Source organism: Lepisosteus platostomus, chromosome 10 (genome assembly GCF_059453375.1).
Source record: "Lepisosteus platostomus isolate fLepPlt1 chromosome 10, fLepPlt1.hap1, whole genome shotgun sequence".
NCBI classification, from domain to species: Eukaryota; Metazoa; Chordata; class Actinopteri; order Semionotiformes; family Lepisosteidae; genus Lepisosteus; species Lepisosteus platostomus.
In genome coordinates this window covers 51,690,747-51,713,484 of record NC_142620.1, presented here as the reverse complement: position 1 = coordinate 51,713,484, position 22,738 = coordinate 51,690,747, and the positions used below count along the sequence as shown (strand labels likewise).

General features: G+C 50.0%; 2 protein-coding genes across 3 annotated transcripts; one reads left to right on the top strand and one right to left on the bottom strand.

Moving 5' to 3' along the window:
* Positions 1–346: 346 nt before the first annotated feature.
* vamp7 (vesicle associated membrane protein 7) lies at positions 347–9,945 on the top strand. The gene is made up of 8 exons (XM_088597104.1): positions 347–506; positions 2,152–2,422; positions 3,322–3,379; positions 3,469–3,606; positions 5,403–5,493; positions 6,501–6,568; positions 7,064–7,156; positions 7,769–9,945. Exons 2-8 carry the CDS (start codon positions 2,277–2,279, stop codon positions 7,835–7,837), a joined length of 663 nt encoding a protein of 220 aa, XP_088453230.1. The 5' UTR covers positions 347–506; positions 2,152–2,276; the 3' UTR covers positions 7,838–9,945.
* A 761-nt stretch (positions 9,946–10,706) lies between these two features.
* On the bottom strand, positions 10,707–22,063 carry LOC148653968 (calnexin-like). 2 transcript variants are annotated; one of them, XM_088597090.1, is made up of 15 exons: positions 21,887–22,063; positions 21,430–21,517; positions 20,901–20,974; positions 20,098–20,171; positions 19,728–19,869; positions 19,444–19,525; positions 18,301–18,493; positions 17,149–17,338; positions 16,637–16,750; positions 16,032–16,188; positions 15,507–15,722; positions 14,003–14,122; positions 13,088–13,190; positions 11,933–12,009; positions 10,707–11,663 (listed from the first exon to the last, which is right to left on the bottom strand). In XM_088597090.1, the coding sequence occupies exons 2-15, from the start codon at positions 21,496–21,498 to the stop codon at positions 11,646–11,648; spliced, it is 1,629 nt and encodes a 542-aa protein (XP_088453216.1). In that variant the 5' UTR covers positions 21,499–21,517; positions 21,887–22,063; the 3' UTR covers positions 10,707–11,645. The 2 variants fall into 2 exon arrangements, with proteins under 2 accessions (XP_088453216.1, XP_088453217.1); XM_088597091.1 differs by having other exon boundaries at positions 21,430–21,512.
* Between the last annotated feature and the right edge of the window lie 675 nt (positions 22,064–22,738).

Below are 22,738 nucleotides of genomic sequence, written 5' to 3'. Positions count from 1 at the left end.
TGTCTCGTTTCTAAAATGTTTACTGCCAAGGCACAGTGAAACAATGTTACATCGATTGTAAAATCGACTTACAGTTACATAGTTAAAAAAACCTTCTAAAACAAGAACCTTGTCGTCCCGGAGAATACAAACGGGGATTAGAGTGAACTGATTTAAACGGATACATCAAACTTAAAAGTTTTTCTAACTTCCGAATGATGCCTTTAAACCCGCTTCACTCGCTCATTACGTGTTGTTTTGTTTGCAGTAAGTTAATTTCCAAAGGCAGCTTCGAGTCAAATGTTATTTTGAGCCCGTAAAGTCTTTTTCCCGCAGCAGAGGTTGTAAACTACAAGCCCCATGATTCCAAGGGACAGACGAAAGTGGTCCGTCAGAGGAGCACCAGGTGACTCAGAACTGGGAATTAAAAACATACGTACGGACGGGAAGGATTACGGAAATATACGCTGTTTTTTATTTTAAAGAGGGCCGTTCCGAAGATAGTTTTCACGGAAGGCGATTCAGAGGTACAGTACGGGGCACGATTAATGGCGGTGTGTTACGACGGCTGTATCGTTGCAATATACGGCGTATGACATGTCGGAGAAACGGAGGTGTCTGTGTGTATAGAGGTCTCCAGAATTGAAAGAGAAAGCTGACAAAATCATGTTAGAAGAGCTTTTGGGGGGCCACGCGGGCTGTCTAAAACACAGCGGAGGTCGTTTAGGAGCTCTTGAAATAGACTTTAGAATATGCTCTTATTCTAAGGTAATTCATGTTCCGAGCTCTGGCAGATAACGCGGCTTAAAGTGGTACCGCAGTGTAACCGACACTGTTGAACAGTCAGTGTGAGACTGTTAACACGGTCTGTTCCAGCTACATGGTGAAGAGCTGATGGTGAAATCGGCTCTTGTGGTTACAAGACGGGGGGCTGAAACGATTTGGGAACTTAAAATACTCCTTTCCGGATCGGAATGACGTATAGTTTGCAGGAACATGTATTTCTGAAATCAAACGGTTTTTTTTTTGGGGGGTGCATTGGAAAAAGTGTTGTTTAAATTAGCACGGCGTCGCCGGCGTGCGCGCGCGGCTGAGCGGTGGATCCCGGGGCAGGTGGGCAGTTAGCGTGCGTTTGCAGCCCGGAGTGAGCTGAGGTGTGGGATTCCAGGGCCGGTGTCTTCAGTTCGCGTTACACTGGGCAGCTCTGAAGCCCGGAGACGGGTGTTAATCTCAGCCGGCGGTAAAATGCGCTTGTAAAGGTAGCCGGCCTGTTTCAACAGCTGTATGGGAAATCCTGTAGCCATACAAATGGAATTTTGTATCCATACAAGTGGATCAGGTCGGATCATACCCCCCTGACCAGCGACGGCACGCACCTGGGCGGTCGGTGTGCACAGTGGCACGCAGCCAGACACTGCCCTCCGTCCTCCAAGGTGAAGCTGGAAGGGTTTACTGGCCCGCTAGTCGGTACCTGTGCTGTGTTCAGAGCTGTATCACATGCCTTGTGTCACATGAGCATTCCTGTGCCCCAGTACACACCCAATGGGGTAGAATGGCTTAGTGCGCTCGAGCCCAAGCAGGTGCTGGGTGAGCACTGTGAACCGTGGACAGGGGGCCAGTCCGATTCATGACTGTCGAAGCTGGTAGTCAGCCTCGGGTGACATTTGAGGGCTTCTAACCTACAGAGCGCAGTAGTGGGAGTGGCAGGTCATGGGGAGGGGCAGATCTCACTGTAGCTCGACTGGCTGCTTCCCTGTTGGGTGACGCCGGAGGCCCGGGTTTGATTCCCCAGCTGGCAGGGCGCATACCCACGTGAGCCCGAAAGCGCTACATTATTAGGGCGGAGCAGTGGTACTGTGGCTAAGGATCTGCACCTGTGGCTGGCAGGTTGCCGGTTCAAATCCTGTGGCCGGCAGAGGAATCCTACTCCTACCCTGAGCAAGGCCCCTAACCCCCAACTGCTCCAGGGGCGTGGTATAAATGGCTGACCCTGCGCTCTGACCTCAAGCTTCTCTCCCTGTCTGTGTGTCTCATGGAGAGCAAGTTGGGGTATGCGAAAAGACACATTCCTAATGCCTAATGGCCAAATTCCTAATTGTATATGCCAATAAAGTGATCTTATCTTATCTTACCCTCACACCTTTCTCCTTCTGTCTTGTGTCTCTGATGCAGTCAAGTGCCCCAGCCTCGCTTTCCGTGCTCCCACCCCACTCGCACGCTTGCGGGCTGCTTCCCAGTGGTTTCTCCTCCGCAAGCCCCCCCCCGCCCTCATCACCCCTCCTCCTGCTCCTGTTGCCATGGCGATCCTGTTTGCGGTGGTGGCGCGCGGCACCACGATCCTGGCCAAGCACGCCTGGTGTGGCGGGAACTTCCTGGAGGTGACGGAGCAGATCCTGGCCAAGATCCCGTCGGAGAACAACAAGCTGACCTACTCCCACAGCAAGTGAGTGTCCCTCCCGTGCCGGCCACCAGGGGGCTCTGTTCCGAGTGTCTGGCTGCCAGCTTGCAAAACATGACTTTTGGGGAGTGCAACAGCCCTCTGCTGGGATTGGAAAAGCACTCTTGCTTGATCACTTCCCTAAGCCTAACACCTTAGGAGCATTGTTTTCATTGTCAATTGCTTCTTATCCTATATCTGCCCAATTTGGAGTTGCCAGTTGTGTTGTTATGCCTAACTAACTACCTTTTACGATTAGGTTAGCTGTTCCTAAGGCTCAGCCCACTGTGGTGACCCCATACAAGGACAGTGAGAAAGTGCTGGAAGGTTTCTCCAGCCCTACCCACCCGCTGTAGACTCGGCCATAACGTACAGCAGGTACCGCCTCGATTGGAGGAGAGGCGCGCGCCCTTCCTGGGCATCACCACAGGCCTGCAGGGGTCGCTGTTTCTCCTGGGCCCAATCATCCCACCCCCACCCCACTTGGTGCTCAGGCAACTGCGTGCCACCTGCTGGGGAGTCCAGTCACAGCCAGCTGGTTCCATCTCCCGGTCTGGATCACAGAGCTCAGCCTGCAAGTGCCTTTTTCCCACTCGGGCAGCTTAAGACCATTTTTTTTCACGTAGCGCAATCCTCACGGGGCTCTGTGAATAATTCAAAACCAAGAGTAACGGATGGCTCAAATGCATTCTCAAAAAAGTGAATTTAATATTCACCCTGGTTTTTAATTCTAAGCTGGAACGGCGCTGCGTGGATCAGCCAGAAACAAGAGCTTCTCCAAGCTGCCTCTTGAGGAGCGTGGACAGCTGTCTTTCAGTTTCCGCTTCAGCAATGCTCACCTAACGAAGCCTGAGTGGCTGCCTGCGTGCACTGTTTTCACTTCCCCTTCTCCCCTTTCTTTGCAGCTATCTCTTTCATTACGTCTGTCAGGACAGGATCATTTACCTGTGCATCACAGACGATGTGAGTATCCCTGCCCTCTGCGCGGCCGGCGAAGCTGTGCCTCGGCCTCCGCAGCCGGCCTAGCCTGTCTGTTCTCCTCCCGCCCGCAGGACTTCGAGAGGTCCAGGGCCTTCAGCTTCCTAAACGAGGTGAAGAAGCGCTTCCAGACGACGTACGGGTCCCGCGCGCAGACGGCGCTGCCCTACGCCATGAACAGCGAGTTCTCCAGCACGCTGGCCGCGCAGATGGTGAGGGGAGCTGACGGCCGAGGGGAGCCCATTCGGCCCCTCTAGCGCGCCTGGCATCGCTGACCCGCCGGTCTGGTCCTGTGGGCTCCAGCCTCGTGGCTGGGTAGCTTGTTCTGCCCCCCCATGCTGACACAGCGGGAGAGTTGCCCCGTGTGGTCAGTGTGCAGGGGGCAGTGTCCAGTCTCTGACTGGGTGTGGCCATTGTGTTGAGTTAAGCAAAAACAAAAGACCCTGCAAGTGAAAAATTAGGTATCCCCTGTGTCTATTTCTTAGGGTGAAATCGGCATATTGAAGTCTTCCTGTTTGCCACTTTTAATTAGTCCCATCAGGAGGGCACTCTGCACTTTTTTTCCTCTTGGCTTTGTAGTATCAAGGCTTGGATTTTCCCTGCTCAACAAAAATGTTGAGCGGGTAATATTTCGTGAGCAGGGCTTGTGGTCAGCTGAGCTGGAGAGGTGTTGCAGAGGCCAAGAGGCCAGGCTGTGGCTTGAGGGGAGAGACCGGCTCCCACCGAGGGGAGACCTAACCCAGAACAAGCCAGATTAGGCTCTGCTGTTCCCTGCTGAGCTCCGGTCCATTTGTGGTCTGTGGTGTGTTCAGGGTCCCGAAGGTGAACCCCTAAATTGTGGAGTTTGGCTGAAATTAAGCCCACCCATAGTGCATTCTGGATAGTAGAGGAAGGAAGCAAAGGAGAAAGAATTAAAGTAAAAACTCATTGGATTAAAAATGAGACTTTATGCTGTTGTTTGTTTATAATACTTGAATCAATGACGAGCGTGCGTAACCAGGACAGAGATTGCATATGTATGGAATAGGGCTCCTCTTGGCAGAGAGGCGCTGAGACAGTGCCTGGCTGTGCAGGGGAGAGCCAGGGATTAAGGGGCCCAGTCAGAAGCCGGTTCTGCAAGCTCTGAGCCCCCATTGTGGAGCCCCGAGTCACACTGTCTCATGATGCAGGCATGATGGGGTCACCGCCTCAGGCTGGCTGCTTTACATTGTGCTCTGTGACTTATGAACAACCCTCCCACCTCCGGCTGAGTCTCCTCACTGAGATCTAAAGTTAAAACAGCGATCACAGAGCTGATGCTGTTGGTTGTTTTTTTTTCTGCTGCTTTAAGTTTAACTGCTTTAAGTTTCTGGGTTTTGTATGGAGTTAGAAATGGGATTCCGTTAAGGAAAGTAGCCGGGCTCCTGCCTGTCAGGCGACTGTGCTGCAGGCTGCTTCTGTTTGAAATATAGGAGCAGCTTGCTTGCAGTTCTGTTGCACATTCACTACTGCTGTAATAATTACAAATGGAGCAAAAGTTTCACTGACTGTGGTCAGGGGGCAGGGGGCAGTGTGGAGACTCTCGCAGGGTGTGGTCAGTGTGCAGGGGACAGTGTGGAGACTCTCGCAGGGTGTGGTCAGTGTGCAGGGGGCAGTGTGGAGACTCTCGCAGGGTGTGGTCAGGGGGCAGGGGGCAGTGTGGAGACTCTCGCAGGGTGTGGTCAGGGGGCAGTGTGGAGACTCTCGCAGGGTGTGGTCAGTGTGCAGGGGGCAGTGTAGAGATTCGCACAGGGTGTGGTCAGTGTTCAGGGGGCAGTGTGGAGACTCTCGCAGGGTGTGGTCAGGGGACAGTGTGGAGACTCTCGCCGGGTGTGGTCAGGGGGCAGTGTGGAGACTCTCGCAGGGTGTGGTCAGTGTGCAAGGGGCAGTGTGGAGACTCTCAGCCGGTGTGGTCAGTGTGCAGGGGGCAGTGTGGAGACTCTCGCCGGGTGCGGTCAGTGTACATATCCTGTCCCTCTCCCTCCTCCAGAAACACCACTCAGACTCCCGGGGATCGGACCGTGTGGCTGAGACACAGATGCAGGTGGACGAGCTGAAGGGCATCATGGTCCGAAACATTGGTAAGCTAAACTGCAGGTGTAGTTTACCTTTCTGCTCAGAAATGTTTTGTTTCTTCGTATTGTTTAACTGCTTTCGTTTTGCTGAAAGAAAAAAAGGTTGCTTGTTTTCTTTCATGATCACTTTTGCAAAGCTGATCTGAGCTACTTGTCCCACTACCTCCCTATCAGACAGCATTGTTCCTACAGCAGTGGTGCATAACTCCAGTCTTTGAAGGGTTTTCATTCCACCTCTGCTCTTAATGACCTAAGAGAGCTGATCATTGACTTAATGAGACCAATTTAACATTTACCAAAGGTCTTCTGCTGGAAAACACCTGGTTATATTCTGGCACCCAAGAGCTGGAGCTGTGTTCTACAGTCTGTTCTTGTCATGCACCAGCTGTGCTCCTACACTGTCGTTTGTGCCGTTGCGAGTGCCTCCACAGCACTGTAGAACCAGTGAGTGGACCTCGTTAATAATATAAGACTCAGTTTAGACTCCATTGCATTTTGTGGTCACAAGTTAAAGATAGTCAAGGCAGCACTAGTCAGCTGTCAAGGCATGAGCAAAAAAAGTCATAGGAACTGAAGTTCAGTCATGTGACGCCTCTTAAAACTTACTGCGAGACAATGTGGTGTGATAATCAAGAACACAGAAGATCAGTAATCGCAAAGCCAGGACGATGCCTATTAAGTTCATATCCTGACTGAACTGGAACTTGCCTGACTGGCAGCACCGATCACTCGATCCTGAGACTGTTCTGCACCTATTTCACTCTTCATGATCTTGTTCACCTTTGCCAAGGGTTGCACCGGGCTCCGCTGGCATGTTTCAGAATGAATTTTCAATCAGCTCGGATGCTGTCTGAAACAACTATTAGTAGCTGAACTATTTGTAATACTTCAAACGGAGATGGCCTTGCGTACTCGTTCGTTAATTAAAACATGGCTATGCCTTAAAATATGCTTTAAAAGGTGTCGGGTGAAAATAAGCACTGAAGCTGGCCATGTGTCCTCTTCCTCTCCAGACTTGGTGGCCCAGAGAGGGGAGAAGCTGGAACTGCTCATTGACAAAACGGAGAACCTGGTGGATTCGGTGAGTCCCGCAGGTGGTTATGGAGCTGCCGAGACGCCTTACTTGTCTCCTGCTTCTTAGGAAGTTCATTCCTGATTGGGGGGCATTTCCCATGGGGGTCTACTAAATGAATCTGGATTTGGATAAAGCATCTACTGTACCAAGACGGGCGGAAATATCAGACTGCATGCTTCTTTCTTTCGCCTGCCAGAGCCTGAGGAACAGACAGTGAGCCTCTCTAATAATTTATGGTGTGTTGTTATTGCTTTGGCAACCCTGTAAATCATCTGTCATGCCAATAAATCTCATTTAGTCTGGGGGGAAAAGTCTTTATGCTTTTATAGTACTTAAGGATCAGTGGCCAGTGGATGTAACCAGGAAGAGATGGTCTCAACTAATAAATCTCCTCCTCTCTTCCTCTCACTCTCCTCCTCTTTCAATCCCTCCCCCCCCCTCTTTTCTCTCAATTATTCCATCTCTCATTCTGCCTAATTCTTCCCCCGGGCCTGTCGGCAGTCTGTCACCTTCAAGACCACCAGCCGGAACCTGGCCCGGGCCATGTGTATGAAGAACCTGAAGCTGACCTGCGTCGTCGTGTTCGTGTGCATCGTAAGTCCAGCCTCTTTTTTGTTGCCTCCGAGACGATGTTGGAGACCAGCAGAGCCTGAATCCCACAGGTTCAGAGGCTAGATCTTGACTAGCTCGAGCCAGCTGCTTCTGCTGAGTAACAGAAAGCCCACTGGGAATGGATGTGCCGTGGTATAGTCAGGGTGGATACCCCTGCTGTTGGAGGTTACCATGCAAGTGCTGGAGTGTACACTCTGGTTTACTGAGCATAGCAATAGGAACCCCAGCATACACTCTGGTTTATGAAGAGTAGCAATAGGAATGCTGTAGTGTACACTGTGGTTTGCTGATGGGAGGACTGGGGGCCCCAGTGTACACTGTTGATGGGAGGACTGGGGGCCCCAGTGTACACTGTGGTTTGCTGATGGGAGGACTGGGGGCCCCAGTGTACACTGTGATTTGCTGATGGGAGGACTGGGGGCCCCAGTGTACACTGTTGATGGGAGGACTGGGGGCCCCAGTGTACACTGTGGTTTGCTGATGGGAGGACTGGGGGCCCCAGTGTACACTGTGGTTTGCTGATGGGAGAACGGGGGGCACTCCTGTTGATGGGAGAGCTGTTTACACATGGGGCCCTGCATGTTCTTTCTGCAGCTCCTGATCTACATCATTGTGACTGCGGCCTGTGGGGGAGTGACCTGGCCCAGCTGTGTGAAGCACTAAGGGAGACCTCTGCCCCCGAGCCCCTCGACCTGCAGCCCCTCCCCCGAGTGAAAAGAACCGCTCGCCAGACCCGGTCCATCCTGACCGCCAGCGATCAAGATCCTTCGCTCCCCTCTCCTCCTCCTCCTCCCTCACCCACCTCCCCCCTTCACCGAGAGCGACTCCCCTACAGCCACACATGCCTTATGAGCAAGTGACCACAGAGGGCATGACCACAGACACAGACACCACCACTGCATCTTTTCAAACCCACATGAGACGCTTTCTTGTTGTACAGATGGCAAGTGATTGGCATTTATTCCTGGAATGATCGAGATATTTAGAAGCAAGGAATTATCTATATATCCTTATATATAAAAAAAAAGCTTTGGGAAATCTAAAATAGTCTACATCCCTTTTTTTAATCTTGTAATTCCAGACTTGACCACACCAGAAATAAAACAACAACAACAACAACAAAGACCTCAGGAATGTCAGAATGTAAAGGAACTTTTAAGCGTTACAGTGAGGAAAAGGAAAGGGGCAAAATAGAAACTTTTCTGTGACTTTTTGATTTTCAGTCAATTACAACATGGCGGTTTTGGTTTCTTTTCCTCAGAAATGGGTCCAGGCTGCTAGAAGTGCAAATGAGCAGCTCTTTGCCCGTCTTACATTATACAGACCCTGTATTCAACACTTACCGGAATCTGTGCACTTTTCTTCAGCCCCTCACGCCTCCTCGAGCACCTACACCCCTGTCACCTGCCACGTGTGGGAATTGTCGCTGTAGGAGGAGGTCTCTCGGAGCCGGGGGTGGCAGATGAAGGGGTGCTGTCTTCCTCGAGAGGAGGAGCTCCTTGAGAACGGCCCCCCTGAGCTCCTCCGCTCCGGGCAGGTGGACCGGCCGAGGCTCGGAGCTCGTGATCTGGCCCCCCCCCGACCCCACCGTGACACCCCGCCTGGCCCAGACAGCACGAGCGATCCAACCCGGCACTCTTCCGGCGCCAGGCCCCGGTGGCGCTGGTCCACGCCCTTTGATCGCTCCTTTTCACAAATGGGTTTTTGAAACATTGCTTTTTTTTTTAAAATCATTTGTAAATAGAGATGTACACCAGTTGTCGAATACAGCCTGTGTGAGTTCATGTGGCGTTTCCTTGGAAGAATGAAAAGCGAATCCTACTGGGAGACTGTCGGACTGATAAGCCTGTCCTGCTACAGCTGAGACTCTAGAAGGTGCTCTTCCTTAGGTTGGTCCTGTAACTCTTGTTTCCCAGTGTTGGTCTGAGGATCTGGGAGTTCTTCAAAATCCCTGCTTGCTTGTGTAACCTTACCTGGTGACTGTTGAGTCTTTTCCCTACAAGTCTGGTGTCTTTGTCAAAGAGAACTTTCAGCTCATTTTTTTTTATCTCCTGTTTACTCGGCTGATGTGTTTCTTCCTCTCGTGCAGAACTGAAATGTAAGTGTTCAATGGCCAATTAACTGTGCTGCTGTGAACTGGACCTGCTGTTTCTAACTGCTGTGTAATTTGCTGACGGCTACACTGTTGTCAGACACAGCGTTATTACAGGTTTTCGGAGCGGGTGGGTAGTGGTCGCCCTCAGTGCCCCCCCCCTCCTCCTTCCAGCCCCGTCTTAATGCATAGAGTAGGAAGGCAATGACGTATACATTTGATCATATAAACATTAATCGCATTCCTTCTGCCAAAATGAGTTCTTCCATAGCAGGAGGTAGGAGCGGTTGTCTTGAAAGCGCTTGTCTTCTGCCGGGAAGTGTTCCGGGGAGCCTGTCCAGGATAGCAGTCGGACTCCTGGCTTGCCTCCCTGTCTGTGTATTTTCTGGGAGGTTTACCCCATGGCTTGCATTAGAAAAGGTGACTTAGCTACTTCTTTGGTGGTTCCCCCCCCCCATGTTTGTGTTTTTTCCGCCCAATCGGAGAGCAGCATGTTCACTGACGCAGCGCTGAGCCGTCCCTCTGTCTGCGCAGAGAGCTCGGCCCGGCTCGTCCGCATCCAAGATACAATGCACTTTTAACCCACTAGTTCTTTTTTCCTCCCCCGCCTTGTTGTGTCGTTTTTTCTTATTTAATTCTTGTTTTAAATAATAAAAAAATAAAAGATGAGAATGTGGCACACCCTGCTCCTGTGCACTTATTTACAGAAAGCACGAGAGAGGTGGTGATTCTTGGGGGGCTAGACCATCTGGAGATATGCTGGAGTGCTTGATGGAGATGCTCAGTCGCATTCATCCCAGAATACACCACCAGCATGTTTTTTGGCTCTGAAGGGACAGTGCCAAACCGATACGTCAAAACCGGAGGAGCACTCCCCTTGCCAGGGGGAAAGGATGCCAAGCAGAGGCACTGTCTTCTGCACAAGAAAGAAACTCTTCCGTCGTATACTTGCTCTCTGCTGCTTATAAGCATCGGGGCGGCTGGCAGGAAGTACATAAGGAAACTCTCTCCCCAGCTCAGTGCAGTGCCTGTAACTGCTTTTAGAAACCGACTATCTCCCAAGACAAGTGTTTACTACTGTCTAAGAGTCAGTGCTGCTCTGAGCCTCTGAGGTTAAAGCACTGCATGTATTACTCTTGGGTAACCACACCAAGGCACTTTGGTGGTCAGGGTCTCCTAGGGGGAACAGCAGCAGGGATCCACCTGGCTGATCAGAGTTTAGACCACTGCAAACTCCCTTCCAAAGTCACTTCACTCTTGCTCTTTCCCAGCCCCTCGAAATAAACAATATCCATTGAAGCACTCAGTGCAGGACTTTTGTGTCAGAATAGCCCATAGGTTATTAGGGACAGATGGGACAACCTGGTTGCCTTTTATCTCACAATGTTTCAGTGAATGTGAAACAAAGGGGAAAAAAATGCAAAGATTTGACTCTTAAAATAGATTTCTTAAACCATTTATATCATTTATTTAGCAAGATCAGGAACGCAAGACAACCTGGAGTTCGGGCGGTGGTAATGAAGCTGATTAGAAGTGGGGGAGCACTTACGATGCAGAGGCCTGACACCCCAGGGGCCTCTCCCTAGGAATCAGTCTCCACCTGCTGCAGGTTACCCCAAGAAAGCACTGCTGCTCAGTCCTGATGCCCAGCACCAGCCCTGCACAGCTGAGATTACAGAGAAGCAGGAAGTTTCTGCCTCACGGGGCCTTGTTTAGCAATGCTAACCAGGGCAAAGGCAACAGCTCTGAAGGACGACGTTTAACCACAGGCTGGAAGGAGGCCTGTGGTTAAAGAGCAGCGACTCTGCGCTTCTTAAAAAGCTGCTTTATATTTTTCTTCAGAAAGCACGTCCTTTCCTGTGCCCTCCCACCCCCCCTCTGCCCGTCTCTCCAATCTGAAGCAAATCGTTTCCTCATTCTTTACTCCCTGTAGCTTCCACTGACGGGGAACAGGTTTCTTTACCCAGCCAGGAGGGAGTGTGAGACCAAGGTCATTTCACATTTTTAACTTCTTTTTTTTAATCCGGAACCAAAAAAAGTATCGCTCACAGCTGGAATGTCAGAAGGCTTCTGACAGGAGGCTTAGCTTCAGCTCACCCCAGATAGAGGGGCAGAATTTGGGGGACAGTCACAGTCCCCCAAAGTCACTCTGTGTGGCTCTGCTGTTCCGGCTGCAAAACGCGTGTGGGTGTGCTCTTGGGGTGTCCGATACAGACACAGACACAAACTTTGATGATCCTGCGTTCAGGGAACAGCCTGAAAGACATCTTATGCCAAGTGCTGGAATTCCACTGCACGCACGTTACTGATTTGGTACAAGAGTCTCGAGAGGTGGGGCTCCCCCAGGGCCTGACCGCCGTGTCACATCTTCAGGGCTGCTCATTTTCTACTCCGAGGCTGACAAAAAGAAATAAGTAAATATTTTCAAATCGAAGCACTACCTGATGTGGCAGCATTTGATGAAGTACTGGGATTCCTTATAAAAAAAAATATGGAGCAACATGACACTACTATTTTTACATTTCTTTTCCTGTGCAAAATGTACAAGCAAACTACAACACTGCACCAACGCACAATATTCCTCCACACTGCACTGAGCACCGAGCATGGAGAAATAAACGGCACTGGGTACCTAAAATCTTTAAAAGCACATCCTCTATGGTTACCTCAGGTTTAGGGTCCGACGTGGTCTTTGATGGCATGCCAGAGGTTTCATCCCACAGTCCTACTGGTTCTCCAGCTCCTTGGAGGGAGAGGACAGGAAATGAGCCAAAGTGGTGAAGAGCTAAACTGAACTCTCAGCTTGAGCCCCAGCACATATAACGGTGTTCAAATCAAGTTCAAGTACAGTATATTGTCATTATACTCATATACATGTATATGGGATACTGAAATGCTATTTAGCTAGCTCTCAGACGGTAAGCAGTACAAAAAAATAATATAATTGTATAAGAAAAGAAAGACGGAGACAACAGGAAATGTGCAAAACAACAACAGGAAATGTGTAAAACAACATCAGACGTGCAAAATCATACATCAACAGATTGAAATAAAGGATAGAAAATGATGGGTAGTGAGCTTCTTGACATGGGAGGTAGAGGTAGATTTCAATGTGTTTGAGTTTTGATGACGGCGTGGCAGAGGCTCAAATGGGTGACCTTCACTGGTTTCTGTTTCACTGGACTGCACTGGCTCCTGTACTGGTTTATGCTTGAGAGTCTGCAGCTTTAGGATTATATTTTTTAATGTTAAAACTATAAAAAGTACTCTGCTATATTGCGACACGTGCAGCAGGCCAACTGTAGAAAGGTTTGTAATTGCAGCTGAAAGGCCACTAGATGTCACTACACATCCCCTGATACTTGTAAATAGCCACACTAGAGGTGCATAAGGCAAATACTAGTTAATCAGTAAAAGGATTAGAGTTTTCACATGGGTGCAATTAAGCTTTTGGTTTGGTTAAGGGTGTGCATGGTGCTAGTGGTGCTGGGGTTTTTGAAACCTTACTTTGTGGCTCTTTTTTATTGCATGAATAGGCTGAAAACACAGCCTCCTTTTTTGTCATCATGGGTTTTGTGTATGTAGACCCTTCGAAGGGTAGAGTCTATGACAACAAGCATGCATAAAGTTCTCCAATTTTCCAAGGGTCCTTCTGTGGTCATAGTAAAAATACTAGCATTAGCAGCTGTTTCAGGTCCCTGCATCATCTCAAAAAGTCGAGTCTAGGCTGTGTTTGTGCCTCCTCCATTTTATGGTTAGTGGTGTGTTGCTTGAAGTGTATATCGTCAATGCAGCTCATGATTATGATCGTGGCCACTCACCTTGAGTCCTAGATCTATGGGATCCCAAGGAGTCAAGGGGGTCATCTGGCTGAGGCTCATCTGACTTCTTATAGTAGTATTCTTGGTCAGGTGGGCCGAACCTCTGCAAGGAGAAATTCCTTTTATTCACACCGGCAGGGACTCACACTAATGGACACTGACAGGACTCTACACCAGTGACGCCAACCCTGAGCTCCAGCAGGGCCAAAAGGTGGCTAAAGATCTGAGACACAAAATGCTCACTGTGAACGATTAAGTAAATCACTTATTCAGTTGAGTTAAGTAAAAGCTCAGAATGGAGAGACAGCAGGAGGACTTTGTCATCCAAATGGACCACTGGACTAGACATAAATTCACCATGCTGTCTCTTGGTCTCTTATGTACTTACACCATATCTCAAATGATACATTCGGAAGTACAGTAAAAGAAACCTATGGGTTCTTTGGCACAGGTAAACTTGAAACCTGTTCTCCAACTATGATAACTACCCTCCCTACACTATTTCAGGAAGCAGCTTCAGGCTCATAAAGTCTCCTTTAACTCTTTGGGTAAGACTTTTCTTTTTTTGTTCGTCATGCTCTTCTGCCTACGGTTGAAGGACAGCGATGCCCTGACAAGCAGAGAAAGCTGCGTGCTAAGTGCTGCTGTGAGTGTGCAGGTGACCGGGCATACAGGCTGACCTCTGAACACTGATTCTGCATAGCACACAACAGCACGGTGATTTCCCAGAGCGGTTCTTGCTTGTTATCTCTTTCCTTGTTCCTTGTAGGGCAACGGTAAAGTCAAATCCCAGGACTTCGGTCTTTAAAAGCAAGATTTACCCCGAGATGAGGTAGTAAGGTGTGAGAAATGTGGCGCTAATCGTCAGTGAGGCAATGTCTATAATGGGCATGTCAGTGCTTGGCGGAGACTGACCTTGTCCGGCCACATGAAGCTGATGAAGAGGATGATGGGCAGCCCCACAGTGAACACGTAGAGCCCCCAGAGCCACGGTCGCTGTATCGCTGCAGACAGCAGCCGGACCAGGACGCCAGGCTGTACGAGGGACAGAGAGAACACACACTGCTCCACTATCAGATCACAGCTGCACCCGTCTCGCCGCCAAGCACTCCCAGATTCAGAAGTGCCTTGCCCCAGGAACATGCTCAGAATCTCAACTACGACACGCTCTACAGTACGTGGAGAAACAATGAAGTAACTGCAGGTCAATCCACACTGAAAGACGGAAGCACTGACTCTGTTGGCTGCTGAGACTTCAGGTGTGAGAGAGAGAGGAAGGTGGTAGCTGAACTAGGGGCAGAGGAGGTGAGCATGGGCACGCAAGTGAGAAAGAGCTGGAAAAGGCTGAAACCTGTAAATGAATGGAGAAGATTTAAAAAGAAATCTTAAGTCTATCTATATCCATATAACATTCGTTGGTAATAAAGTGAATATATGATGGCACTGCATTGTCAGGATCAAAGGGGGAGAGGTGGAGTATCTACAGGAGGTGATTACAGTGTCAGACTGGGCCTCACCGCCTCTACAGGAGGCGATCACAGTGTCAGACTGGGCCTCACCGCCTCTACAGGAGGTGATCACAGTGTCAGACTGGGCCTCACCGCCTCTACAGGAGGCGATCACAGTGTCAGACTGGGCCTCACCGCCTCTACAGGAGGCGATCACAGTGTCAGACTGGGCCTCACTGCCTCTACAGGAGGCGATCACAGTGTCAGACTGGGCTTCACTGCCTCTACAGGAGGTGATCACAGTGTCAGACTGGGCCTCACCGCCTCTACAGGAGGTGATCACAGTGTCAGACTGGGCCTCACCGCCTCTACAGGAGGTGATCACAGTGTCAGACTGGGCCTCACCGCCTCTACAGGATGTGATTACAGTGTCAGACTGGGCCTCACTGCCTCTGCAGGAGGCGATCACAGTGTCAGACTGGGCTTCACTGCCTCTACAGGAGGCGATCACAGTGTCAGACTGGGCTTCACTGCCTCTACAGGAGGTGATCACAGTGTCAGACTGGGCCTCACCGCCTCTACAGGAGGTGATCACAGTGTCAGACTGGGCCTCACTGCCTCCACAGGAGGTGATTACAGTGTCAGACTGGGCCTCACCGCCTCTACAGGAGGTGATCACAGTGTCAGACTGGGCCTCACCGCCTCTACAGGAGGTGATCACAGTGTCAGACTGGGCCTCACTGCCTCTACAGGAGGTGATCACAGTGTCAGACTGGGCCTCACCGCCTCCACAGGAGGTGATCACAGTGTCAGACTGGGCCTCACCGCCTCTACAGGAGGTGATCACAGTGTCAGACTGGGCCTCACCGCCTCCACAGGAGGTGATCACAGTGTCAGACTGGGCCTCACTGCAGGGAAACGATTACGGTCTCGGGGTCACAGCGGGGGCACACAGTCAGGCCCAGCCTCACCGCCAGGGCGCGCTCGGCAGACAGCCTCTGTTCCCAGGTGAGGCGAGTCCAGCGCCGGGCCAGGCGCACGTCTGCGCACACCAGCAGGTTATCGAACAGCACCCCCGCCGTCTGCGCCCACAGCTCCAGCCCCACCGCGCCCAGGGGGGCCATGCGGAATGGATGAGGGTCTTCGAAATACCCTGGATTCGGGATCAGCCGGGGCTGCCACTGTCCCTGGGAGAGAGAGAGACAGTCAAAAGATGTGGTGTCATAACTCGGCAACATTGCTTTTTTAACAGGTCAGAACAAAACTAAAGAACATTAGCCTTAGTATTCCAAAATCAAAATGCTATATAATTAATTATAATACGTCTAAGACAATTTTTAATACCTTATCAGGAAATACATTGAATAGTTCCCTACCATGTGTCACCATAAATCTGACTCATGGCAGGGGATTGGACAGCAAAATGTCTGTGTGGAGGCCCCTGCACTGCTCAGGGCTCTGGTCACCCCCATGTTGGTAACTGAATGAAAGGGTACCTGATAGTTCGGGTTGTCAATCATAGGAGGCTTCCACTTCCCCTTGTAGGCGGGGTTAGAAATCATGGGCGGAGTCCAGGGACCACAACCAATAGCGTCCTTGCAGGCAGGGTTAGGGACCAAAGGCGCCTCCCACTCCCCATCAATCTGCTCATCCCTATGGAACAGGAAAACACGTGAATGAATCGGTCCAATAAACCTGCTGCCCAAAAGGCAGCACCCTCCCTGCCCCCCTCCCTTGGTGACTCACATAATTCCCTGCTTCACAAGTTCAGTTGCGCAACAGGGAGAAGAAGGGCTCACTGGTCACAGCTGATGACACACGCAGAAATGTTTTCTAGAAAACTGTCATTTTGTGCATATTCCTGCTAAGCACTGGCTGAATCTGAATAGTTTGCTGGCTTTTCCCCACTCTTAAGGTGCTGCTGATCTCCTTGTTCGGTTCTACAGTAATGATGGCTCAGCCTGAACAGCATGGCCACTGAGAGAGCTCAGCAGCGCTCTGAGGCGGCACGTCTGCTCTGGTCCGCGGGGGGTGAGAGGGCGCCGGGGCAGAAGTCAGGGCGACAGCTCTGCTCTTCCTCAGAGCAAGGAAGTGCTCTCACCAGTCCTGCGGGCGCTGTGCCAGCGTGTCGGGGATGAAGTCGGGCTCCTGCTCCAGCCAGCCCGGAGGCTTCTGGGCCGCGGGGTCCGGAATCTGCCGGGGGGCCTCCTCATCCCTGCGAGCGACGAAGAGAGAGCGTGTCGGGGTGGGGCTGGGGGGGGTCAGGGGCACCAGTGACAGAACTGCAGCGATGAATCAGACAAGACAGGTCTACTGAAACACTCTCCCTTGCAACAAGGAAAAAAGAGAAGGGGGTTCATTTTCTAATCATCTCACCGGTGGGGTGCATTAAAAAATATTAAATAAAAGTACATAACACATACACCAGGTAGCGAAATCTGACATGGACCACAGCGCACTGCAGAGGTAGTGGAAGGGTGGGCTGGGCGTTGTCACTAAAGAAGTCGTCACCAGCGAGGATGCTCAGGCGATGATCAGGCGGTATTCCTCACTGGAAATCTGCTGCGTGCTTTTAGCAGTCATGCTGCCTTAGCATGAAAATATCTGTCCTACCAGTCTGCTGGCTTGATGGCTGAGGGGTCAGGGATGCGCTGCCGGTCATCCCAGTCAGTAGGCTTGGTGTCTGATGGGTCTGGCGCCTCTCTTGGAGGGGTCACAGGCGGGGTCATGTCCTCCAGGAGGCTGCCCTTGCTGACCACCGACTGGTCAATAAGGATTTCGAAGCTGTTGTCTGGGTATAGCCCTAAAGACATACACACACGCACTGGTCAGGACGATGTAGGGTGGTGGATGTGGTTGAGAAGATGCGAGAGGCGAGGTTACGGTGGTATGGACATATCATGAGGAGGGACGTTGAGGAAGTAACACAGAGGGTAATGGAATCTGAGGTGGAAGGTAACAGAGGAAGAGGCAGGCCTAGAAAGAGATGGATAGATTGTGTGACAAAAGATATGGAGGTATGTGAAGTGAGTGAGGAAGATGTGCTCGACAGAGACAAGTGGAGAAGAGCAACCAAAGCAGCTGACCCCAGGACAGTCTGGGACTGAGGCTGTGAAAAAGAAGAAGAAGACACGCACTGGTCAGGCGTAGGATCTTTTGAAACCTGGGGCCAGGAATGTAAGGATGGTAATTCTACGGCACGCAGGACACAGTATAAGTATAATATAAGTATAGTATAATAATATAACAGTATAATAAGTATAAGGAGCGGCAGGGGTGCTGAGGAAAAAAAATCCAGTTGAAAAAAAAGACTCCGGAATTCAGCTCATTCCTGAACTATAAGCACTGGTCCCTAGTGAAGTCTGGTGCATCGTTACAGTGCTTTAAACCCAGAGGTCACACTTTTACAGGGGTTCTCCTGTACCTTGAAAGAGTATGCCTTAACTCTGTTGTGCATGTAATAAGATTTTCACAAGGAAACCAGGTTCATGACCTGGCAAGATGGATACAAGTAGCAAAAGAGTTAAAATGGTTTATTTTTGATGCCAAAGGAATAATCCTCCCGGGACAATTATCTGTTATTTTGATTGATTTATCCGTTTGCTATTATGTCAAGCCTTTAAAACAAATCTGGAACTATTGAAGCGAAGGGGAATGTATCACAATCAGTGAACATCTTCACCTCTCTGTCCATGAGATCAAAAAGTCTAAATAGCCCCCCTCTCCTACACTGCTCCTTCTCCCCTCTCTCTCTGCTCGACTCACGCAGCGTGTACAGGTGAGCCCTGCGATCAGTGAAGTACTCCCTCAGGTCCCAGTCCGGTCTCCTGGCGTGCCTCTCCTCGTAGCGCCCCGTCAGGGGGTTCCTGTGCCGGAAGATGAAATGCAGCTTGTGGTCCTCTCCGCACTTATCTGGCCCGAACATGATGGAGTACAGAGTGGTGTCACTGAACCGAGTCTGAATCAGGAGAAACGAAGGTGAAGTCGAGGAGGAGTTCTTCACCCTTGCCACTTGTCACAGAAATAACACAAGCAATTTTTCAGAACTGTTTGTAAACCACAATCTTTTTTTATTATTTTATTTATTTTTCATTTTATATTTACATGAACTGGAGCCCAAAACTTTTTTTTTACATCTCAGCACACAGCAGCGAGTCCCTGTGCTGCACGGTCAGAATGAGGGTAGGCTGACCTGCCCCTCTGTCCATTCACCCATTGAACCATGTGACTGTTGACATGTGCTATCCAGGAGACCTGGGGCTCCTCATACTGACCTGACGGAAAGCCTACAGGAGCCCAGGAATCCTCAGCAGTTGCTATCCTGCCTATTTCCGGGGGATCCCCAGTCACTGAGCCCTACCCCATCTCCAGGGGTGGGTATCCCGAATAGCATCAGCAGGAGACACAGACCAGGCTCCAGCCTGTGACATCTGGATCACATCTGGATCGCAGAGCTCAGCCATGAGCGCCTGCACTGGCTGAATGACTCTTGAGAGCCCTAAACCCAGACTTTGGACCAGAGGTGTCCAATCCTGGTCATGCAGAGTCTGTGTGTCTGTGGGGCTTCATTCCAACACACCTCCTAATGAGCTAAACCACCTGGTTAACAGCATCACTGGGCTGATTTAACAGCTTCTCCCAGCTCTTCAGATGTTGCTCCTTTAAAGAGACCCTGAAAACCTGCAGGCGCACCGTGTGAGATGTCAGGGTAGCAAGCTGGAGGCCAGAACAAGCACTTTAGAGGAGAAGCTCACAAGTAGCGCAAGAGGTCCTGCTTGCCTCTGAAGCAGCCAGTGCAAGGTCCGCGTGCTGAGCCCGTGGCTTCAAGACGGAAGGGCATGAGAGAAACGTGTGGCATGAGCCTACCCTCTCATTTCGGAAGGCAGATCTGAGAGAGCTCTTACTCACCAGATTCAGCTGCTCGGACTGAGACAGCAGCTTGATATAGGCTCCCCCACAGTCCATCCCCTGCTGAAACTGGACCTCATACCTGCGAACACAGCCAGCACTGATAAGCCGCTGTTCAAGTGTGTCCAGCAAACAAAGACTGGATTATTTCAGACACATTTTCTCAGTTCCCGCTTAAAACCTAGAGACACTGCCCTGTGCAATTTGTTGTGCTTTCTCTTGCTTCCCTGTGAGTCTTTATTGTTATTGATGATGATGATGGTGACCCCTTGCGTGTCACTCACTGCACTATGAGTGGCTGGTCCAGGAAGTGGAAGGCTCTGAGCAGGGGGGCCGAGATGGCGTGGTGTCGGCCTGCGGATTTCAGAACCAGGCCTCTGTTTCCAGGCAGAACCTGCTCCACGGGCTCCTCCACAGCCCAGATCCCTGCAGGTTCATGAAAACACAAAAAGCCTCGAGCTGAAATCACAACATCCCTTGTCTCATACAAGTTGGGTTTTTTTTTTTTGCACTCCGTTCGAGTGTTAAATAAGCTCTGTCATTTTATTTAATCCATTCTTGTGACTTGGTCCCAGTGTACAAACACACTGGAACGCTGCATCCGAGGTGCTTGTTTTTAAAACCGAAGAACAATCGCAGCAAAGGGATTCTCACCATCGTACTTGACAGCAGTGTCATCTTCCTCCTCCTCCTCTCCCTCTCTCGTCGCCTGGGACAGCACCCACCTCCTGCCAGCACAAGAGAGACAACACGCAGGGTCACGATGGAGACAGGCTGCCGTGCCAGTAAAGTTTTTTTGAATTGCAAGTGACCCGAACCGCGAGAGAGGCAGAGGGCCACACAGAAGCACAGGCATGAAGATAGGATGGACCCAAGGGGCAGAAATCCATAGGCACTGCCCAGCCTGTATATTGAATCATTTAAAATAGATACTGTATACTGTAGCTCCCCGCCAGGCACCCTGGACCTCACAGCCTGTCGAAAGGCTAATGACTCCAACAGGCGGAGGAGGGTCTACAGGCTTCCCTCCTCCCTGTGCAGGCACAGAGCTTGTGTAACGTAAACTGTCGGCTCTCAGAAAATTACACATTGAATGGATATAAGGAAATATCAACGGTAGAGTTCAAATTAAAAGGCTACGGTCTGCTCTAAATTAAAATGTTGGACTGTGCAAAAAATCCTAGATGGGGATCCTGATCCTTGGTGACAGCAAGGTGGAGTAGCGGTTCTAGTCTGGGACCCATAACTGGAAGGTTGCAGATTTAAATCCCAGGTGAGACACCTGTTGTGCCCTTGAGTAAGGTGCTTCACTTAGACTGCTCCAGCAACATTCCCAGCATCTATAAATGGGAGCAAACGGTAAGTTGCTCTGGATAAAGACGTCAGGCAGATCAGTTAGCAGGAGCTCCAAAGCCACCAACGTGTGCTGGTTTCTGAAGCTGCGTGTGTAACATTACCCCTTCAGCGGCCCAGAGTCAAAGGATTCTGCGAAGTGAGCATCTTCCAGGACCTCAGGAGGTCTGTAGACGATCTGCACCACACAGAGACACGGACAAAATCAGCGACAGGGGTGCCATGAAATGGAGTGACTGCTCTGCAGACGATATGTGCATTTTTGGCAAGATGCATCCACGCCACAAGACACTTTTTGAACCTAGAAACATAGAGAGCAGAAGGCATCCAGTCCTGGGCCTTGAGATCTGCTGAGCCTGTTTTCCAAGTCTTTCTCATGATCAAAGACTTATGGGGAACGGGAATGGCTACATTCAACTAGTGAAATCCAAACGGAACCAGCTGAAGTCCTTAATTCCCCAGGTTTTAAGATTTTGAGGAACCAAGAAAAGTGCAGGAATGCAGCTTATGACTCTTTCGACTCGTCTGTCCACCGAACATTGCTCCAGACGTCTGAAGCGTTATCCAGGTGCTTAATTTTTTTTGCAAATTTGAGAATATTCTATTCTAGTGTTTTATATATAGTGTAGTTACCTGAGATTTCTCCTGAGACGCCGCAGACACGCAGACCAGCAGGAACAGCGCAAGGACGAGCCCGGGCATCACAGTCACAAGCTCTGCTCTTTGCGGAAGGAGGATGGGGCGAGTGAACCGACAGACGACATTATTGTCACATTATTTAAATAACCACGCTGCTGCAATCTTCTTGTTTTGGATGAAATGAATCCCGCTGCCCTTTCCTTTAAAACACTGATACGCCTGAAGCACGTGCGTAGTCAACACTGTAATCATTAACCCTTCCCGTAAAACGCAGGTACCTGCCAAAAAAACATTTCTATTTCCTTTTGATTTAGAACGGCTTTTATTTCCTTGTGCGGGTGTTTCGACAAGCCTGCAACTTCGAAATCACCCCATGTGAGAAGTACTATTATAAACCCTGCGTGAAGGGACTAATGCAGAAGTCAAAATAAAAGCTGGTTCTTGAACTCACCTGTTCGGATGCCAGCTGCGCGTGGACTAACTCAAAAAAGGAATCGGCGACTCTTCACTTCACAGAGTGAACTTTAACCCTTGGCCGTCCGTTGCCATGACAGTAAGGCAGCGAAGGGGACCGGAGTCAATGGGAGGGGGAAATGAAACACACCCTCTTTTTATCTTCGTGTAGTTGGTTCATACGTGGTGAGCTGAATTCTCATTTCCCCATTTCATATAGCTAACATTCACATTTTTTTCAATTGCTTTCGCAATTAAAAAAAAAGAGTACATCTATAGACTGAAATGCAAACGCCATTGTACCGAAACTTCCCCTTCAGAATGAAACCGGCAGTGAGGAGCTACAGTATGTAATCATTACTCTGCACTGTGCTAATCATTTATTTTTTAGAAAAAGAAAACTTACTCAACCTTTGGCATAGCAGTTTTTACACTCTTAATATAATACTGCTAACTCTGAACGATACACTGATCCAAGATCTACAGCATCTCTTCATCAAGATGCACCTTTGATTCTGCAGAAAACAGGATCAATGCATCTCATCTTTTAAGCGCATAGTGACTGGGTAGCAGACTGCGCTCCAGATTTTAGGAACACTGAAAACCAAATATTTGCTGACATTTTCACCCAACATTAATCATCTTCAAACAGAGAACAATCTTGACATGACCGTCTAACAGATGTCTCAAAGACCTAAAATAGCTTTTAGGAAAAGGCATTCAAGGAAAAAGAGGACTTAACGAAGATGAATCTAGAAGACCTCAGACTGAGTTACTGTACTTTTCCGTTTTCCCAAACATACAAATTTCGCCGTCATTGCAGGGCGAAGAACTGCTCCTTTCGAAGTGA